Source organism: Ailuropoda melanoleuca, chromosome 7, assembly GCF_002007445.2.
Source record: "Ailuropoda melanoleuca isolate Jingjing chromosome 7, ASM200744v2, whole genome shotgun sequence".
Classification (NCBI taxonomy): Eukaryota; Metazoa; Chordata; class Mammalia; order Carnivora; family Ursidae; genus Ailuropoda; species Ailuropoda melanoleuca.
Genome location: NC_048224.1, coordinates 69,232,878 through 69,251,823, shown reverse-complemented (window position 1 = coordinate 69,251,823; position 18,946 = coordinate 69,232,878). Strand labels below are relative to the sequence as shown.

At 41.1% G+C, this 18,946-nt stretch overlaps 1 protein-coding gene across 4 annotated transcripts in view; it reads left to right on the top strand.

Moving 5' to 3' along the window:
• FLT1 (fms related receptor tyrosine kinase 1) overlaps window positions 1-18,946 on the top strand; it is a 173,939-nt gene that overhangs the window by 12,610 nt on the left and 142,383 nt on the right. For all 4 annotated transcript variants that reach the window (XM_011233822.3, XM_034665011.1, XM_019807152.2 and 1 more), the window contains exons 2-3: window positions 13,457-13,553; window positions 14,169-14,395. In XM_011233822.3, the coding sequence (XP_011232124.2) occupies window positions 13,457-13,553; window positions 14,169-14,395 (324 nt within the window). The remainder of the gene's footprint in view (window positions 1-13,456; window positions 13,554-14,168; window positions 14,396-18,946) is intronic.

Genomic DNA, 18,946 nt, shown 5'->3' with positions numbered 1-18,946 from the left:
AGAAGACTGTTTTTTTTGAAGGCTATTTTATTTTAGAACATTTTAACATATTCACTTAAAAGGTACTCAAGCATTCTCATCAATTAACCCATTATATTTTATTTCAGGATATAAACACGGTTGTGTTCATTGTGCTATATGTTTGCCATTGAATAAGTGTCTTAGTTTGTGACGTTAACTGAATTTTACTGAAATGAATCACTTAAGTTAGTGAATTCATGACTCCCTCAAAAATATGTCTTTGAAAACAAGCTATACGTAGTTACGAGGTGATCTCTGTTTGTTGACTCTCTTCGTACTCACCTAATCTGCTTCTAGATGACTCATGACCTAGGAGACTGCTCAGGGCTGAGAGCCCTTCAAAAGGAGGTGCTTGTTTCTGTTTCAGCTTCCCAGCTCTGAATCCTGTACAGTACCTAGTACACAGTAGTCACTCAATAAATGCTGGTTGAACAAACTGAAACTTTATCCTAGCCATTCCTCTGGTTCTCAGAGGCCCTTGCAGGAGTCATGGTTCCACAGTGGTTCACTTTCTAAGAACCTATGGGGGAGTGTGCGTGAAGGAGGTTGGCAGAAATCTGCCCAAGAGCTGGCAGTCAATCTCCCAGCACATCTGTAATGTTCTGTTCCTTCCTTGCGGGCATCCTCTCATTTCAGTGACCCCTTTCTTGTCTTTGGCTGAGCTGGCCATGTTCTCCTGAACTGAATCTAGACCTAGGATTCAAACTGAGGATTTAAGCCACCCAGCCACTAGAGAAATGGTTCCCAAGAAATCTTTTCTTTAGATGAGCCCTCCTGCTGGGAAATTCTTAGTCCCTCAAGCACAGAAGCCCGACTGTTGATTGGGAACCTGAATTTCTAGGTACACCAAGTCAGCTAAAGATATTAGGTGATGTTACTGCCCCTGCTACTGCTTTCGTCATCTCGGATAAGGACATTTGGTTTGGAAACGATTTCCTCTTGGCTCTGCACCATCCCCAGGGTAAACTTAGGAAGACAAAAGGGGTGAGGAGGAGGGACAAGTTCAGTCCTGGTTAATGAAATCATGCAAATGAAAACTCATCATTTTCTTTTATTCCTCTCATCGCTTCACCTTCATCAGAGGCCTCGTCCATGATTTCAAAAAGCATAGCATGACCTGGGCAGATCTTCTAGAGACTGTTCCTTTGTGGCTTTTATTCTAGTGGCAAGTAAAGTCAGCTAGGTCCCCCATATAAAGCAAACCCGGGGCATTGTCCCTCAGCAAAGAGGTCAAGGAAAGCAGAGTTGTATGGTCAAGAGAGTTGTACGGTCAAGAGAGTTAGTAGTTGGTAAAGGAAAACAGTTCTCTAAAAGTAAACATGAAGCTTTAGAGGGTTCGAAGATTCACACACTCATTCTTCGGGTCTTACCTTCAACACTAGACTTCTGTGAGAATGTCCCTCACTCCCCGGGCTGGACTAGCTTCCCCACATCTGGTACTTTGCTATGATAACACATAAATATAATGTAATTTTATGTTTATATAGAAAATAATTTGTAAGTAGGAAATTACATATGTCTACCTTTACTTGTTGCTTTATCTGTCGTCCAGCTAAGTTATAAGCACTTTAAAGAAAGCAATCTCGTGTCTCTTGTTTATCATTGTATCCTTCTCTTCGTATATGTTGAAAATATTACATGAAGGAATAAATGCTGAGGTTAAAGATCAGAGAAATCTACAAGGTGAGGGGTGAGAGAAAGGGGTCATATTGGGAATGTAGTGAGGGAAAAACCCCAGGGCTGGCTGGCCATAAAAGAGAGATAAGGACAGATAAACGAGGAGAACAAGTTCCCATACTCCTGGGATCATCGCTGAGAGTCCGGCTCTTAAACCAGTACATCAGTCTCATCACGGGGAGCTGGTGGCTTAACTTTGTAAGGACAGCTCCAGGACAAGGGACCTTCCTGCCTTTCTACAGAGTTCTTCCTTCTGGTTTTATGTAACTTCTGCTTATTGATTTTGGGCTCGTTCTCTGGAGTCAGCTGATTCATAAGTTATTTTAAAACCTATTAGAGGCGCCTGGGTGGCTCAGTTGGTTAAGTGTCTGCCTTTGGCTCAGATCATGATCCCAGAATACCAGAAGGTTCAGCAGGGAGTCTGCTTCTCCCTCTGCTCCTCATCCCCACCCCCTCTGGCTTGTGCTGTCTCTCTGTCTCTCTCAAATAAATAAATAAATAAAATCTTTAAAAAATAATAATAATAAAGCCTGTTAGGTTATTGGCCAAGTGGTAGCAGAAATCGATGTTGTGTTTTATTTTTTTCTTCCATCAGGGCTGTGATATCTTGAATGATATCAGACCTGCTAATTCTAGAAACAAAATTCTAGGTTAAGTTAATGAGAGCGTATGAATAAAAATGCCCGGAGAATTAATATTCTCCCAGTATGGGGTATAAATGACTTTAAAATCTTTTATGGATATTTGTAAGGAAGCCCTTGCTATCACATATTGAAGTGAGTGAAAAACATTCAGTAAATTATTTCTTTAAAAATTGAGATACTTCTGCTGGAAGCGTACTGCCTTTAGTGGGTTACTTTCCCTTCCAGAATCTTGGCTCTCAGCAAAACTTGTAGAACGTTATTCCATCTGAGATAAGATTTTTTTAACAGTTGGTGAAATCTTGGGAAGATTACAAATATTTACTGTATAAATTAAGCAAGTCTTAAGAAAACATGAAAATTAAAGGAAGCCAGAATTAAAACGAATAGTTCGGTCATCATACGCATCCCATTGTCTAAGCGGGACTAGTCTCCAAAATGCATAATGAAAAGCAATTGTATTTCAAATTGTTTAATTTAGAAGGAAACTGATTTTGACAACAGAAACACAATGGTCAGGAATAGTGTTTTAATGAGCCTTAGAAAGTATGCTAACATCGCTTTCAAAAACTCAATTCCCCTATGATGGATAACTTCATCGCACACACTTGGCTATTTAAATCTCAAAGGTCAGAGGTTTTGTGTATATTATTGCTTACAAAGGCGGAGATCTCTCCACTTGTCTCTTAGGGAGGGAATTTATAAAGCACCTCCTTCATCGACCCTTTAAAACACTCCAGCAAAAAGTTCTCTGAGTAGCTTAGGCTTCATGAACTGGATCAGCGTGAGCCTGGAATTAACACGAGAACCTTATCACACTCTGCCTGCCAATGTTGTTTTATTTCTCCTGTTTTTATGTGCAAAGCAAATGTTATTTTGTCATTATTTGTAATAGATTACGAAGTTGAAGAATATATGAAAAGAAGAGACCAGACGGAGTTTAGCTATAGTCAAGTTTTTGGCTTTTCCTTGCTGCATAGCTAGAGTTAAGGTGCCTCTTGCCTGCCTGCCTGCTGGCTGGCTACCCTTCTTCATTTTATTATACACCCGTTTTAAGGCATTATTTTGGATTCGGAATGAAAACCTCACACAATGCATTTTTACGGTTACTTAACGGCATCACAGCACACAACTCCATGACATACTCATTTTTTCCCAGGAAGCACTGTGTGGACGTCTGCAGATTATTTGTGTGTTATAACACATTATAGGCAGTGGCTACTCTACAATTTAAAAGTTCCACTTCCTGTTCTCCTGCTGTCATCATTCTATGACAAGGTCCTATATTGAATGGATAAAATGTTTCTCCCATCTTCTCTGGGCTGCTTTCCTTCCTGATGGAACCCACGGGGATCTAAGTAAATACCATGTCCATGAAATTCAGGTACCTGTTCCCATCACCTCCACTGATGCCTGGCCCTTTGGCAACGAGCACTGATGGGCACAGAGCATTTGATAAAATATTTGGTGGTAGACCAAATTGTAATCCTAAGGTCATGCGGAATGGGGAAAGCTTTAGATGGTAAGTTTTGGGTTGTATGCACACTGTACTAGGCTTCCAGACTGATCATTGTTTGTTTGTTTGCATGTGTATAGAGGTCTTAACCATTTAAAGGTTTTTGTTATTGAAGTATAGTGGACGGACAATGTTACGTTAGTTTCTGGAATAACTGCTTATTTAAGAATAATATACCTTATAGGATAGGTACCATAGGATACCTTTGGCGGAACTGAAACTTGGATTTCTAAACAAGAAATGGGAGATGAGAAGGCTGAGGCTAAGACACTTCAAGCATTTTATTAATGCTATTACGGTTCCTGATAATGCAACTCAATCCACATGCTCTCCTGCCTGGAAGCATTCTGTCACTGACCACACTGTGATGTGCTAGAGCGCTGAGACTCTAAAGAGGATGCACCAAGTGCTGAAAGAGGAACAAAACACTTGCTTCCATCAAACCCAGTGTCGTGTATTTCATCTTGCATATGTTGCGTGCGTTTTCATCGAAATGGCACCTCGACTGAGCAATCTCTTTTCGGGTGTTCATAACCTGAAATTTAATACATTCTGAATTTCAGCTGTTCCTAGCCTGAAAATGAGTACATTCTGGCCTGAAATCGCTTGTGAGTCAGCACGAGCAATAGCAGAAGGCTGTTGGTGATTATAATCCCATTTATACGAGGTGGCATCCGGCCAAGTCGCCCACAGCCCTCTGAACAGTAACACTGGGAAGAACAGAGGCCAGTGGTGATACGCTCCAAATGTAGTGTGTTTCCTGCTCCCGATAGAGAAACACAACCTCACAGACAACACCTTTCTGCATTTTTCGGGGGGAACGTTTTTCTGTTCCTCTCCCTTTGCATAACCAGATGAAGGTCTACCAGACTTCTCCACTAAATACTTTCCAAGCTATGTCTCATGCCGTGTCAACCGGATCTTGACCCTTGCTCAAGGCAGCTCAGATAACTTCCATGGCATCGTGTGGTGGATTGAAATAACATGCTGTTAGACAGCTCTGTGGAGGTGGTTTTTGAACTCGTTCAATAAAAGGGCGGCAGTGTGGGAGTCAAGCGTTTTTTGGAAAAAGTTACCTCCTTGGTCGGCAGGAGATTTCTCACTGACCAGCCTTAATTAACTCTGATGTCACATGAAAAGGAGCTGTGCACGGGTACAGGTCATTGGGAGGGTAGACTCCTGATGGTAGCCCCGTGACAGGCCTAATGATAAATGAAGACGTCCTGTTAAACCATGACCCTCTGAGAAGCCAGCGTCAAGGGAAAAGCTCAGAGAGGTACACGGAAGATGTGCCCCTCGGAAACGCTGATAGTAGGAATGTCGAAGTCATTAGAGTACTTTTCTCCTGGTCAACATCTTAAACCACACAGAATTTTCTCTTTTAAATAACTTTGTAAAGGAGAAATGAGTAAAGCCGATAACTCATGCATGGATAAGGTGCAGACTGTCCAAGTTCTGGTTATTTTGGACATCGACCATGTCCCTTGCTAATAGCATGGTGTCCTCTGTGCCTTGCGCTGCAAAAGCTGTTTATGGATTTTGTCGACTGACCATTAAAATACCAATTGTAAGATGGCTATCAAACACACTATACCAGAATTATTCAAATGAAGGTATCTCTAGGGTGAGGCCGACACTAACTGCTGAAATTAAACATGTTATTAATTTCTTCACTTGTTTTTTTACACTTGAATCCGAGACATAAATGCTATGTAAATGACTATTTTAAATTTTCTACGAAAGCATGGAGATCAGACGCTTGACATTTCAAATCTAATGATTTGGGGATTCCTTTGAATAGCAAAAACTCCAAAGCAAGAAGCCAGTGAATTCTTTTCACAGGTCCTTGTGGTAAAATAGTGAGTTTAAGGTCCTGTAAAGACGTCAAGGACAATAGCAAGTCCCTGGGATGAGCAACTTTCTACAACTTCAGTGTGTGGCTGCTGGACGGCAGCTACTTCAACATCCAGTCCTTTGTGGACCCTGAAGATCAATGACACCATTACCCTAAAATCTGAAATAGCCTGTACTTGACCATCGGAAAGTTGCAAATTATCTTATCAACGTAAGGAATTACTCAGCAGTAAATCAGAGCTGCTCGCTATTGCCTAATACGTTGTCAGTGTCCAAATCCCAGCCAAAAAGAGCTTTCCCTTAAGCCTAAAACAACGAAGACCACAACTCAAACACCTCCCCCCAAAACCTCTTTCACTTCTCTACCTGCTTCCTCCCACCCCTCAAACAAACTTGACGTTTTCACAGAGAGAAAAGCGTGCGCATCCAAATAGATAGGTGTGTACATGTATTTAGGATAACAGCCTTTTTTCTTTAGGGGTTTCCTTGACTGGATGCCAGTTGTTTTGGGGGAAAAAAAAACATTTTGAAAACGAATATCATGCCTAATCATGGGACTCAAGCTCTGCAGCTGCCATGCAAATCTCTGGGGCTTTCCTATCTTGGTTGTGGTCTGTTGGTAGATGGAATAGGGACCATTGGTCCTTCTCCATCATGCTGGAAATGTGCAACGTGCACGTTATAATGCCCTCCATCAAAGCCTGAGCTGTCAGCTTAGCTAGTGGTGTGGTCTGCATTTAAGATAGCCGTTCTAATAGGGCATTTGGTTATAATGTACACTTCGTATTACCTGATAAATACTTTAATAGAGGCACAACACAGAGGTTGAGACCAAGATTTAGCTTTTCATTAAGCACTAGAAACACTGTAAAAATTAACAGCCCAAACAAAAATTGTGGTAGTTTCTAGAAAGTCGGTTCACCTGCAATTGCATTCTTAACCTTTCTCCCAGCCTTGCCACCAACCAGAAAGATTCTATAAAATTTAGTCTGTGAGACTTAAGCTTTTAATAACCTACATCTTGGGGAAAGAATATCTTCTTTTATTATGAATTATGTTTAACCTCACACAACCTTGGTAAAGGCTCATGGTCTTAAAATCAAATTTTGGAAACATGATACTTGGGAATTTATACTTAGATAAAGAGGTCGTTTATCATGTAGGATTATGTACTATTGAAAACATGGTATGCAAAATCAAAGACAGATGCATCTCATTTGAAATAAATCTAATATACAAAGCTTTGCATTAAAAAAATAAATCAGAAGTCAATTTTAACATAAAAGGAAACACCAATAGGTTTCTTCAGAGAACTCTGAACAACATAATTTTCAATGTGACTCAATTTGTTAGAATTCCAATTTAAATGGTTAAAATTCAAAATATGCCATTAGAAGTGACTTAAAATTAACATCAAATTAAATTTAAAAGGTAATTTGGGGAAACAATGAGTTTTTTCGATATGTTTGTAAAAGTTTTAGTAAGTAAAGAGCGATGTTATTGAGCACGAAGGAAACAGGATTCCTCTCAAATCAGCCTTCTAAAGCTTTAAGCTGGAAAAAAAACTAGTATAAAATCTGATACCGATGGGGTCATGTGTGGCAGCAAAGTCAAAAATAGTTCCGTATTCTGTGTCTTCAGCTGATCTCTGTGATTACTTTAGTCATAAAGTTTTTTTTAGAAAATCAGTTTTATTGAGGTAAAATTCACATACCATAAAACTCACCATTTTATTTTATTTTTTTAAAGACTTTACTTATTTGACAGAGAGGGAGCACAAGTAGGCAGAGCGGCAGGCAGAGGGAGAGGGAGAAGCAGGCTCCCCGCTGAGCAGAAAGCCCAAGGCAGGGATCGATCCCAGGACTCTGGGACATAACCTGAGCCAAAGGCAGATTGTTTAACCAAATGAGCCACCCAGATGCCCTCAAACTCACCATTTTAAATGGTATCATTCGATGCTTTTTAAATGGATTCAGAACTGGGCAACTGTCACCATCTAATTTTAGAACATTTTCGCCACCCCAGAAAGAAACCCCAAACCAGCTATTAGTCACTCCCCATCCCCCTTCTCCCCCAGCCCCTGGCCACCACTAATGTACTTTCTGTTTCTGTGAATTGCCTATACTAGACATTTCATACAAATGGAATCATAGAATATGTGGCCTTTTGTAATGGGCTGCTTTTACTTAGCATAGTGTTTTTGTTTTGGGTTATGGAATAAGAGTAATTTATTTTCTCATGGTCTGGAAGTTGCAAGTCCAAATTTAAAGTGTCAGAAGGTTTAGTTTCTTCGGAGGCCTCTCTCCGTGGCTTGTAGACAGCCGCCTTCTCCTTGTGTCCTCAAAGGTCTTTCCTCTGTGCACCGGCGTATTTTTAAGGGTCATCTGTGTAGTAGCATGTATAAGTACTTCATTCTTTCTTATTGCCAAGTAATATTCCATTTATGGACATATCACATTTTGTTTATCCATTCGTCATTGATAGACATTAGGGTTGTTTCCACTTTTTGGCCGCTGTGAGTAATACTGCTGTAGGTACACATTGGTGTGCCAGTTTTTATGTGGACATATATTTTTAGTTCTCTTGGATAGAGACCTAGATACCTAGGAGTGGAATTGCTGGGTTGTATGTTTAACCATTTGAGGAACTGCCATGCTGTTTTTCAAAGTGATTGTACCATTTTACAATCTGACCAGCAATATGTGAGGGCTCCAGTGTCTCCACGTGCTCACCGACACTTGTTATTGTCTGTCTTTTTAATTTAATGGAACCTAGGAAGTATGAAGTGAAGTGGTATCTCACTGTGGTTTTGATTTGCATTTTCCTGCATTTTTTCCAGCATCTGATGTTCGTGTGCTTATTGGCCATTTATAAATCTTCTTTGGAAAAAGGTCTATTCAGATCCTTTGTCCATTTTTTAAATTGGGTTGTCTTTTTATTATTCATAATTATTTTTTTATGTGATTTCTAACTTGTACATCGGTATCAATTACTGTAATCAAAGGATCGCAGAATTTTAGGTTGGAAGGAATTCTAAAAATCTCAGGCCATCCCCCTCTGTTGACAGACGAAGAATCCGAGGCTTAGGTCCATGTCCGTGGCCACAGCAGAGCTAGTGAGTAGCTGAACTGGGGAGATTACTGACTAAATCAAATAGGGAAAAACGTAGACGTTTCATGACTTGTACTGGGCTAAGTCCCCTTCCTTACAGAGATTAACCCTTGGAGTTCAGTATAGTAGAGGTGAAGGAACGGGTGGCATCTGGAAGGAAGACGAGCTAAGAGGTTTGTCTTGAAGTTGTGGTCAACTAATAAGAACACTGTTTTCACGTAGGTCAGTAAAAACAGCAGTTTCCTAGTGATGCTTTTAGTCCAACTCTACACAGAGTCTTTTCTCTCAGTCTTAAAAGTGGTAGGCAAGGCCGTCTGGTTCCTAATGACCAACGTGCTCTGTCAGTATCCAGCACAGTAGTTTCAAGAAAGTGCCTCACTCATTTGGGTTTTGGCTTTGATTGCAAAATAAAGCCATACTTTACTTGGAACTGTACTCATTCTTCCCCCTGAAGTCAAAGAAAGCACTCTATTTTGCATAACAAAATGAAGGTGGAATGGAGAATTGTGTTTTAGAACAGTCTGGATATGGGCTTTCCAGTAGAGGTTTGGGCTGGGGCGAGGGAAGGGATTTTTGTCCACGAGTCATAACATTCTATTCTCTCTCCACCTACCAGACAATACAGAACAGACAGACAGTGAAGAAAATATTCAGACAAGAATACTACCAGTTTCAGTGTTCCCCCACGTCCATTGCCTTTTAGGGGTATTACACCGCAATGCTTGATAGCTTATTCTTTTTTTTTTTTTTTTTTTTTTTTAAGGATTTTCTTTATTTATTTGACAGAGAGACAGCCAGCGAGAGAGGGAACACAAGCAGGGGCAGTGGGAGTGGAGGAAGCAGGCTCATAGCGGAGGAGCCTGATGTGGGGCTCGATCCCATAACGCCGGGATCACGCCCTGAGCCAAAGGCAGACGCTCAACCGCTGTGCCACCCGGGCGCCCCTTGATAGCTTATTCTAATGAGCATGTGATAAAGCCCACTTCCATGGTCTGCAAGGTTTTTTGCTTTGCTATTTAAATAATAACTTTCCTGACAGAGGGACATCTCTTTGCCTCTCTGATGACTGCAGTAGTCCCGCCTCCCCCATGTGTGGTTTTGCTCTCCATGGTTTTGGTCACCTGAGGTCAGCTGTGTCCCAGAAGCAGTGATCCTCCTTCTGAGGTAAGGTCAGAAGGTCATTAATAGCCTAACGCTCCGTCACAGTGCCCACGTCGCACGTCGTCCACCTCCCTTCGTCTCATCACGTAGGCATTTCATCATCTCCCATCAGCGTGAGGAGAAGGGGGAGTGCAGTACATGAGATATTTTGAGAGAGAGAGACCGCATTCACATGACTTGTATTACAGTGTGTTGTTATAATTGGTCTATTTTATTATGAGTTGGTGTTAATCTCTTACTGCGCCAACTTTACAAATTAAACTGTGTCGTCAGTGTGTGCCTATAGGAAAAAACTCAGTATCTGTCATGTTTGGTACTGGTGTGGTTTCAGGCATCCGCGGGAGCTCTTGGAACGTGTCCCTGCAGCTGAGAGGAGACTGCTGTATATTCTCGTGGATTTTGATGAAAACAGGGGTTCACAGACCACCTAATTCACTGAGGGGACAATAATTTGTTTCAGCCAGACTTTGAGGCTACCGTGACCAACAGTGGAAAGTTCTGATCCCCATCTGAGCTTCACAAGGGGAGAATCCCTGTTAAATTCTAGCACTCCACCCTTGGAAATAAAGTTTCCTGTGGATTTGTTTCTAATTGGGCAACGTGACTCTGAGCTACTTGCTGAGAAGAGCAAACTGATTTTCACATGGGGTGGCGGTGTATATGGATATGTACATATTTCTAGTTTCCTTTTTATGTATATCACTACTGCAGTGGAGAAAGTGCTGACCTACTGCAGATACTCAAAAAATGTTAGATCTTCATTACTCAAGTAGGTGCATGGACATTAAATTGCTTCAAAGAAATGTTTTAAGGCCTAATTGTGATTTGAGAGCATTTGAGGAATAAATATTTCACTTTCCTTTTTCCCTGTTCATTTTCCTGTTAAACTGTAGTCTTGGCACCTCCATTAATCTTTATGAGGTTCTAGTTTCCTATTAACTGAAGAACGATGGTATACTCACAGTGTCCAGTTACTTGGAAATACTTTCCTTCTCCTTTCCTCTGTTGAATCAACTTCTTTAATCTAGCTTCCTCATTCTGAGTGCAAAATTCATTGATGTCAGTGGAGACTAATAATAAAATATATTTTTCTTAGCATTCTCCCCCTAAACTTTCCAATAACTCTTATTTTCTGTGTCTTATTTAACCGCTCAGTTGTGTTGCTTTCTTTTGGTGGGAGGATGGAATGGGGAGTACAGAGAGGAGCGTGTGGGTGGCGTATTCTTTAGGGGATCTTCTCTATATAACATTCCCCTCCACTGTGATTTGGGTGGGTCTTTGCGGTCAGATCTTCTTCCTGATAAGGGTAAGGAGTATTGGTTTTCTAGGGTCCTGATAAAGAGTCATATGATTTGGAAACGAACTAGCAGGCAGTGAGTTTCACCTCATGTCATGAAAAGGGAGGCTTCTTTCTCCTGACTTCTGGATGAGAAAGCATGCCATTTCCACATAAACCACAGAGATCGCTCTAAGTCATGCCAGAATTTTCTGCAGGAAACTTTGTTGGATTTTTTCCAGCACACGAACAACTACTCAATGAAATCTCCAGAATTCCATGCCATAAAGAAGGGCAGAAACTATTCTGGCCTGGAAATTTTTTTAGGATAGGTGTTATCCATTTCTGGCTGTGGCTTTAGAAAATCTTAGTGTTCCCAGGGACCGCTGATTTTTAGCCCTCAGGAAATTCATGGAGATGAATAAAGTACAAAATGCTTCACTGGGCACCTGAATGGGTTGATTTGTTCTGTGGGGTTACTTGATAGACCAATTGGATCTACATGAAACAGTGATTTTAATTTAAATTAGTTAATATCAAGTCATTTTTTCCCTAGCTGTAATTTGATACCAGGACCTATTGTGTATAAAAGTTTCTTTTACGTTAATTTATATCACCAGCAACATCAGAAATGCAGATTGAGTTAATGTAATGTCTTTGCAATTACATCTCAACAAAATACTCTGTGGCAGAAGTGGGGGGAAGCAGTTCTGCGAGGTGGCCGGGCATCGGCCCCACATCAGGGCGGCACCATCACTTAGATGACCCAGCTCTGGATCCATGCACCACACCTGCAAGGTAGATGGTGGATTTTCTGGTTTTATGCCTGAGGATACTAAGGAGCAACAATGAAGGAAGTCCAAGGCCATGCAGCTAGTAAATGGGGAAATTAATCTTCAAATGCAGAGTTTTAAACTGAGCCTAGCTTTCTTTGCGGTACTAGGACCCACAAGTAACGCTAGAGAGCACTGCTAGACTTAATTGTGGAATTCGACATGTGTATCTCATCTCCTAGACCTGCGATCTAACATAAAAGCCTAGAGGATTCAGCTCAGTCTTCTATCCTTAATTCCACTGCATGAACCTACTTTTTAAGTAAAAAAAAAAAGTATTCCCAAAGATTGGCTGCAAGATTGGCTTAACTTCTAAGAATATCTGTCCCCTTACCCTTGTCCCGCTAATCCTTGGCCCCTGATCTCCTGCTAGGCATCTGCAGCTGCCTGTGCAGGGGGCGGGGGCGGGGGGAGGAAGAGGTGGGAGAGATCCTGATTGGTATTTATTGGGATGAGGCCATGCCCAATGCCGCTTCAGGAGAGGATCACCACCTATAACACCAGTAGCTCCAAGGATCATGGGATTGGAAATGTCAGAAATGGAGTCAGAGATCCAAAGTCATCTAGCCCGGTCTCTCATTTTACAGATGAGAGAACTGAGCTCTGGAGGGAGAGGTGGCTTAGCTAGTGTCGCACAGAGTCCCTAGGGTGGATATTGTTATCATGTTGTGCAGAGATGTGTAGATTTCCAGGCACTTTCACTTGGCTTATCTCATTATCTCACAACATTCCCCATGAAGTATGCTTGTCAAATGTCACGTAGGGGTGAATAGTTCCCTTTTTTCCTTTCCATTATAGGGAACTTGGACTTATGTAAGACAAACCAAAAGGCTTCTAAAACTGATTTTGGTCTATAATTGGTTTTCCAAAAGAGGAAACTGATTCAGAAAGAGAAATGATTTGCCCAAAATATAATGGCCTTACTAATCACTGAGCTACGTCTTGAACCCAGGAAGTTTCTATACTTTGTATTTGAAAAGGAAGATCAGCCAGGCCTGTATGACCAGATGGTCCACCATGGTAGAAGTTCAGTTTTGAATGACACTGACATTTAATCCTGAGAGTTTTTAATGTTACTTTATATTCTTAACATGGTTGCATTTAGAAACATGTTTGAATCTATTAATGTTCTAAATCAATGGGTTTGGATATTATTTAAATCATTTGGGAAAATAGGACATGTAATATTTGTGAACAAGGCTTGGACTAGAAAAAATTTGTGAATTAAGAGAATTTAATATTACACGTACCTTTTTGCAGATCCAAGTAAGTTAACGATTAAAAGTTACCTTCACCCAAAGATAGGACTTAAAAAAAAATGAGAAGGCAATTTGCAAATAATACATTTCCAAAATTTGTTTTCCAGGATCTAGTTCAGGTTCAAAATTAAAAGGTCCTGAACTGAGTTTAAAAGGCACCCAGCACGTCATGCAAGCAGGCCAGACACTGCATCTCAAATGTAGGTAAGTGACTGTGTTGGTTTGGAGATAACCTGGTTGCCTTTTCTTTTTTTTTTTTTTTTTTTAAAGATTTTATTTATTTATTCGACAGAGACAGAGACAGCCAGCGAGAAAGGGAACACAAGCAGGGGGAGTGGGAGAGGAAGAGGCAGGCTCATAGCAGAGGAGCCTGATGTGGGGCTCGATCCCACAACGCCGGGATCACGCCCTGAGCCGAAGGCAGACGCTTAACCGCTGTGCCACCCAGGCGCCCCTGGTTGCCTTTTCTAAGGCAAAATCATTCCCTGGCAGAGTAGAAGGGTCGCCTCTCAGAGAACAAAGGCGGGGAGGGGACGTATGTGGTTGCTTATAAGCTGCCAAGTGCAAGCCCTATGTATCCAGCCAGCTGCACAAGGAGAGACTCAACTCACTCAAGGGGAAACAGGGAAGGGATGCCCTGAAGGAACATCTTTGCATATTTCTCCGAGTTGTTTAAAAGCTTTCTAAATGTGTTGCTTCTCTGTAAAGAAGAAGAGGACTGCATTTCAAGGTCCTCAGAATAGCGCTTCCTAATGAAATGGTTGCTTAGGACCTGGCCCCAGCCCTAACTGTGTTTTGTTTTCTTATCTGTGATTGCAGAGGGGAAGCAGCCCATTCATGGTCTTTGCCTGAAACAGTGAGAAAGGAAAGCAAAAGGCTGAACATCACTAAATCTGCCTGTGGAAGGAATGGCAAACAGTTCTGCAGTACTTTCACCTTGAACATGGCTCAGGCAAACCACACTGGCTTCTATAGCTGCAAATATCTATCTATACCTGCTTCAGAGGAGAAGAAAACAGAATCTACAGTCTATATATTTATTAATGGTAGGATTTCCATTTTCTACATTCTATTTGTTATCGCTTTGCAGTGGGTTATAAATCCATCCTGATCCCTTGGAAAGTGGTCATTCCTAGTGATGAAGGAAACAGTCCAGGAAAGAGCTTCTGCCCTGGAAATTGGTGGAATGCATTTTTAATGCATTTCTTGAGGGTCAGTTTCAACCATGATTTTCAAGGATGGGTAGTCAATTATGTGTTCCCTGCAGGGACAGACTCTTGTCTATTTCGTTCAAAGTTGTATGCATAGCACCTAGAATAGTGACTGGCATGTAGCATAGCTGGATGAATAAATGAATGACAAGATTTTAGTTCTATTTCTTAATTATCTAGAAAAGCAAAACAGAATACAAGATTCTTTTTGTCCTTTAGCACAACTGCATTCACTTGTACGTCAGAATTGTAAAATATTGTTCTTCCTACTAAATTTATAGATATAATGTTGCTCATGTCCCTTGAATGTTACAGCATTGGTTCCAGTTGATAATGTTGTATTATTTCATGTTCATTAAGCAAGTATTATAATGACATAAGAGCTGGCACATATCATTATATAGTAGAAAGGGCAATAGGTAAAAATGAGTCATTTTTCAATGATAGTTTTTATGGTACTGTTTTTCACTCCTTGGAGAATGAACATATGAAGTGATACTCAGAGGAAAGAAATGCAAAACCCTTAAAGAAATACCAATTGACAGGAGAAACAGATGCCCGAGAAAGAATAAGGCAAATGGCCTGTCATTTTGTTCTTTCCTGTTTATCAGTTCCAGCCAATTTCCAAAACTCATTGAATGGGATTTTAAAAAACAACAACAACAACAAACCCCCCCCCAAGGCTCTAGAGAACACAAAGCAAAATTAGTAGACACCTCATGCACAAAATCAAGTGAAAAAACAAAACAGAGCAAGCAACTACCAGTGTCAGTAGCCTGAATATACAGTATGGTGGGTCTCCTTCCTGGTGAGCCTTTGCATGGGAGGCAAAATAACAGAATTACGTTTTGGCAGGATTCTTTAATTTTTGAAATAAGGCGACTAGACGGTGTTTTACCCAAGCATAACACGTGATGCTCCAGACTCCGAGTTCCTCTGTTAGGAGACAGTGGAGCAGCTGTGTGATATTGCCAGGAACAGTTTCTTTTTTTAACTTTTATCAGCTTGATTGAGACTGAGCTGCTTTTCTGCATTCTGTTCTTCCAAACTCCTGTTTTTACATTCTGTGTTTTTCCGGGGAGGGGGGCCGGGGGGCGGGGGTAGGTAACAACTTACTAGCAGTTTGTCATCATAGGAATGTAGCCAGTGTACTTCAAAGTCAGAGGGAGAGGTTGGCCTGGGATCTTGGCTTGGGGAAGTCAGCCCATGTCCATAGGAGGGAAGAGAGGGTGGCAGGCAGGAAATGGGGCAGAGTGGAAAAGGTGCAGAGCAGGGACAGAGACTTCCAGAGAGGTACTTTTGCAGCTCAGGGAGAAAGCAGACACAAAGCTTGATAGTGGTGGAAAAAGTCTTATACTCAGCCATCTGTTCTCTTTTTCTACTTCCACATAGTATGTTATGTTCTTTCTGGCACTGGCCAAGGAAAGAAAACACTTTTATTCCCAGCTCTCCAGGGGAAAGGGGGGAAATTCATTCATACTAAAATTCTCATAAAACTTTCTCCTGTGGGTTTATCAGAGTCTGACTTGCAAATCAAATACTTAAATGAGTAAAAAAAAAAAAAACAACCCCCCCCCCAAAACCATCTCTTTTTTTTTTGTCTAAAAAATAATGTTCAGGGGTGCCTGGGTAGCACAGCGGTTAAGCATCTGCCTTCGGCTCAGGGCGTGATCCCAGAGTTGTGGGATCGAGCCCCACATCAGGCTCCTCCGCTATGAGCCTGCTTCTTCCTCTCCCACTCCCCCTGCTTGTGTTCCCTCTCTCACTGGCTGTCTCTATCTCTGTCAAATAAATAAATAAAATCTTTATAAAAAAAATAAATAAAAAATAATATTCAGTTATTTTCACCTTTACCTGCTACCTCCTACATGCCTATTAAACTGGACTCTGAATGGTAATGACAGTTTTGTGGTCTTTCCTGATAGTGATGTTGATCTCAAAACCCACTTTTCTGAAGTCCAAGGTAGCTGTGATATAATTTATTAAGCAACTGTAACTTTTTCAAATAGCCTAACATTTTATGCATTTCATATTTCCATTATTGTATCAATCCTTTGAAAAAAGTTGGTCTTTTTTTTTTTTTGAAGATTTTATTTATTTATCCATGAGAGACACAGAGAGAGAGAGAGAGGCAGAGAGGAAGAGGCAGGAGGCAGAGGGAGAAGCAGGCTCCCTGCTCCGATGTGGAACTCGATCCCAGGGCCCTGGGATCATGATGTGAGCCGGAGGCAGATGCTTAACCAAGACTGAGCCACCCAGGGTCCCCGAAAATGCTTTCATTTTAATTGAATACTTGCTACATTGCAGGTTTAATTTAATTCAGGGCCACAAAACTTGTCCCCCGATGACTCAGAACTGTCTCTAGGATTAATAAAACTCCAACCAGTTCCTGATACACAGCTGCTATTACTCAGTAGGTACTGACTGCTTATCAAGTATTTATTACTGCTGAATATTTACTTTAGAGCTCATTGTTCTGTTTGGAGAGTTTCTGCCCTGATAAGCATCCGTGGATGTATTGGCATTTCTCTTTGATTTCCCACGAAGTTGAGAAACAGTGTTAGATAAATCTTTTGAAAAAGATGTAGATTTATAGTCTGATAGGGTTCCAAGAAAAGAATCAGGGCTGTATAGCTTTGTCTGTGTAGAGATAGCATGTGAATTATAACCAAAGTATCATCTAGACATCGTTGATTGCCTGCTGGGTAAGAGGCACATTTCCCACCTGAGCACTGATTCGGACATAACATCTGATAGGTGGTGTACAAAGAAATCAACATCACCACTTTGGCATTACAGCTTGTATAAATCCACCAAGCCTCTGACATAATCCATTACATCAATTTAATTATTCAAGTAATTATATTTAACCACTTTAATTACTGAATTGTCTGGCAAATTACAATTTCCTTTAATGTAATAACGTCTTACATTTGTAAGAAGTTTCGTTTAAACAAATGGTTTTGTTTACATTATGCCATTTAATTCCCCCAACAACCCCATGAAGCATTCCTCTCTTTATTTTACAAGTGAAGAACCTAAGATCCACTTCACATGGAGGCTACCTGGGGAGTGACTGGAGAAGTATTAGCCGAGTAAGGTAGTCAGATTTTTCCTTTCAGATTCTCAGTGGTGAGAGGAGATCCAGAGAGGGCAAGGCAGAGGCGGGAAGATCAGGGATGGGGCTGCTGTGTGCACTGATGCAGGAGAGCTGGTAGTCTAAGGTCACTCTGAGAGCCATGGGGAAAGAGAAGTTGGGGGCTGGAGGGATTTAGCTGGCCCTCGTGAGTGGTTGGGTCGTGGTGGGTGAGGGAGAGGAGTCAGAGACTCTCAGAATTCTGGAGGGGCATCCGGGAAGCTCGTACCCATTGCCAAGTACAGCTTTGTCTCACTAAATTACATTGATGTGAAGACAGTCGTCCTTCTCTCTTGGTATACCCTTGGCTTGGTCTTGATACATGGCTGTTGAATGGCAGTAGCTGAAAAAATACTACATACTTTTTAGAAAATTGCTTATGTAAAATGAATGGCATCCCCCCATAGTTACAGCTACAGAATTCTGGGTCATAAAGAAAAACAAATTGTGAAGCACTCCGTGATGCTTTGCTAATTGCGGAACAGAAAGCTTTCTGGATGAAGACTAATGTAAGGGCTGCTTAGGTGGTGTTTGTCCCCGTTGCAGAGAAGGAATGCTCTTGCATGGCTTTTCTGACCCTCTGACGCACATGAGGAATTGGCCCCAGCTCAGCCTTTCCTAAAAGTTGGAGGATTTCTTTGAAATTATTATTGTAATATATGAGTTGTGGCCATAAAATAAGAACGCTGAGCAGGAGAGTTTTAATGGCATCTCCGAAGTATGTAATATTTTGTCAGCGTCTCTGGTTTAGTTAGGAAGACCTTGAACTTAGCATGCTGAGCTCCCCACACTGTGAAGCCAGCCTGAATCCTCCTCTCTCCACAACAAGCCTTTCAGGGCTCCTTAAAGTATAATGTCTTCTCTTGAAAAAATATATAATTGAAAAGGGAACAAAATGGATGTGTGTGTGTGTTATCGTTGGGTGGATATCTTCTATCTCTTTCCTGTAAGAGAAACTCGTCTCTTTTTTTTTTTTTTTGCTTCTCTTTACCTGATTGTTTTTCTCTCTGAATCTATGAAAGCAAATGGGTTGGAGCATTTTCCTGACTGAGTTTTCCTCCATTGGTTCTCTCATTTGTGTCAAACTGATGAGATGGGCATAGCAGCTTAATTTTAGGGAAGAAAGAAAGAAAGAAAGAAAGAAAGAGAGAGAGAGAAAGAAAGAGAGAAAGAAAGAAAGAAGAAAGAAAGAAAGAAAGAAAGAAAGAAAGAAAGAAAGAAAGAAAGAAAGAAAGAAAAATTGTCAGACC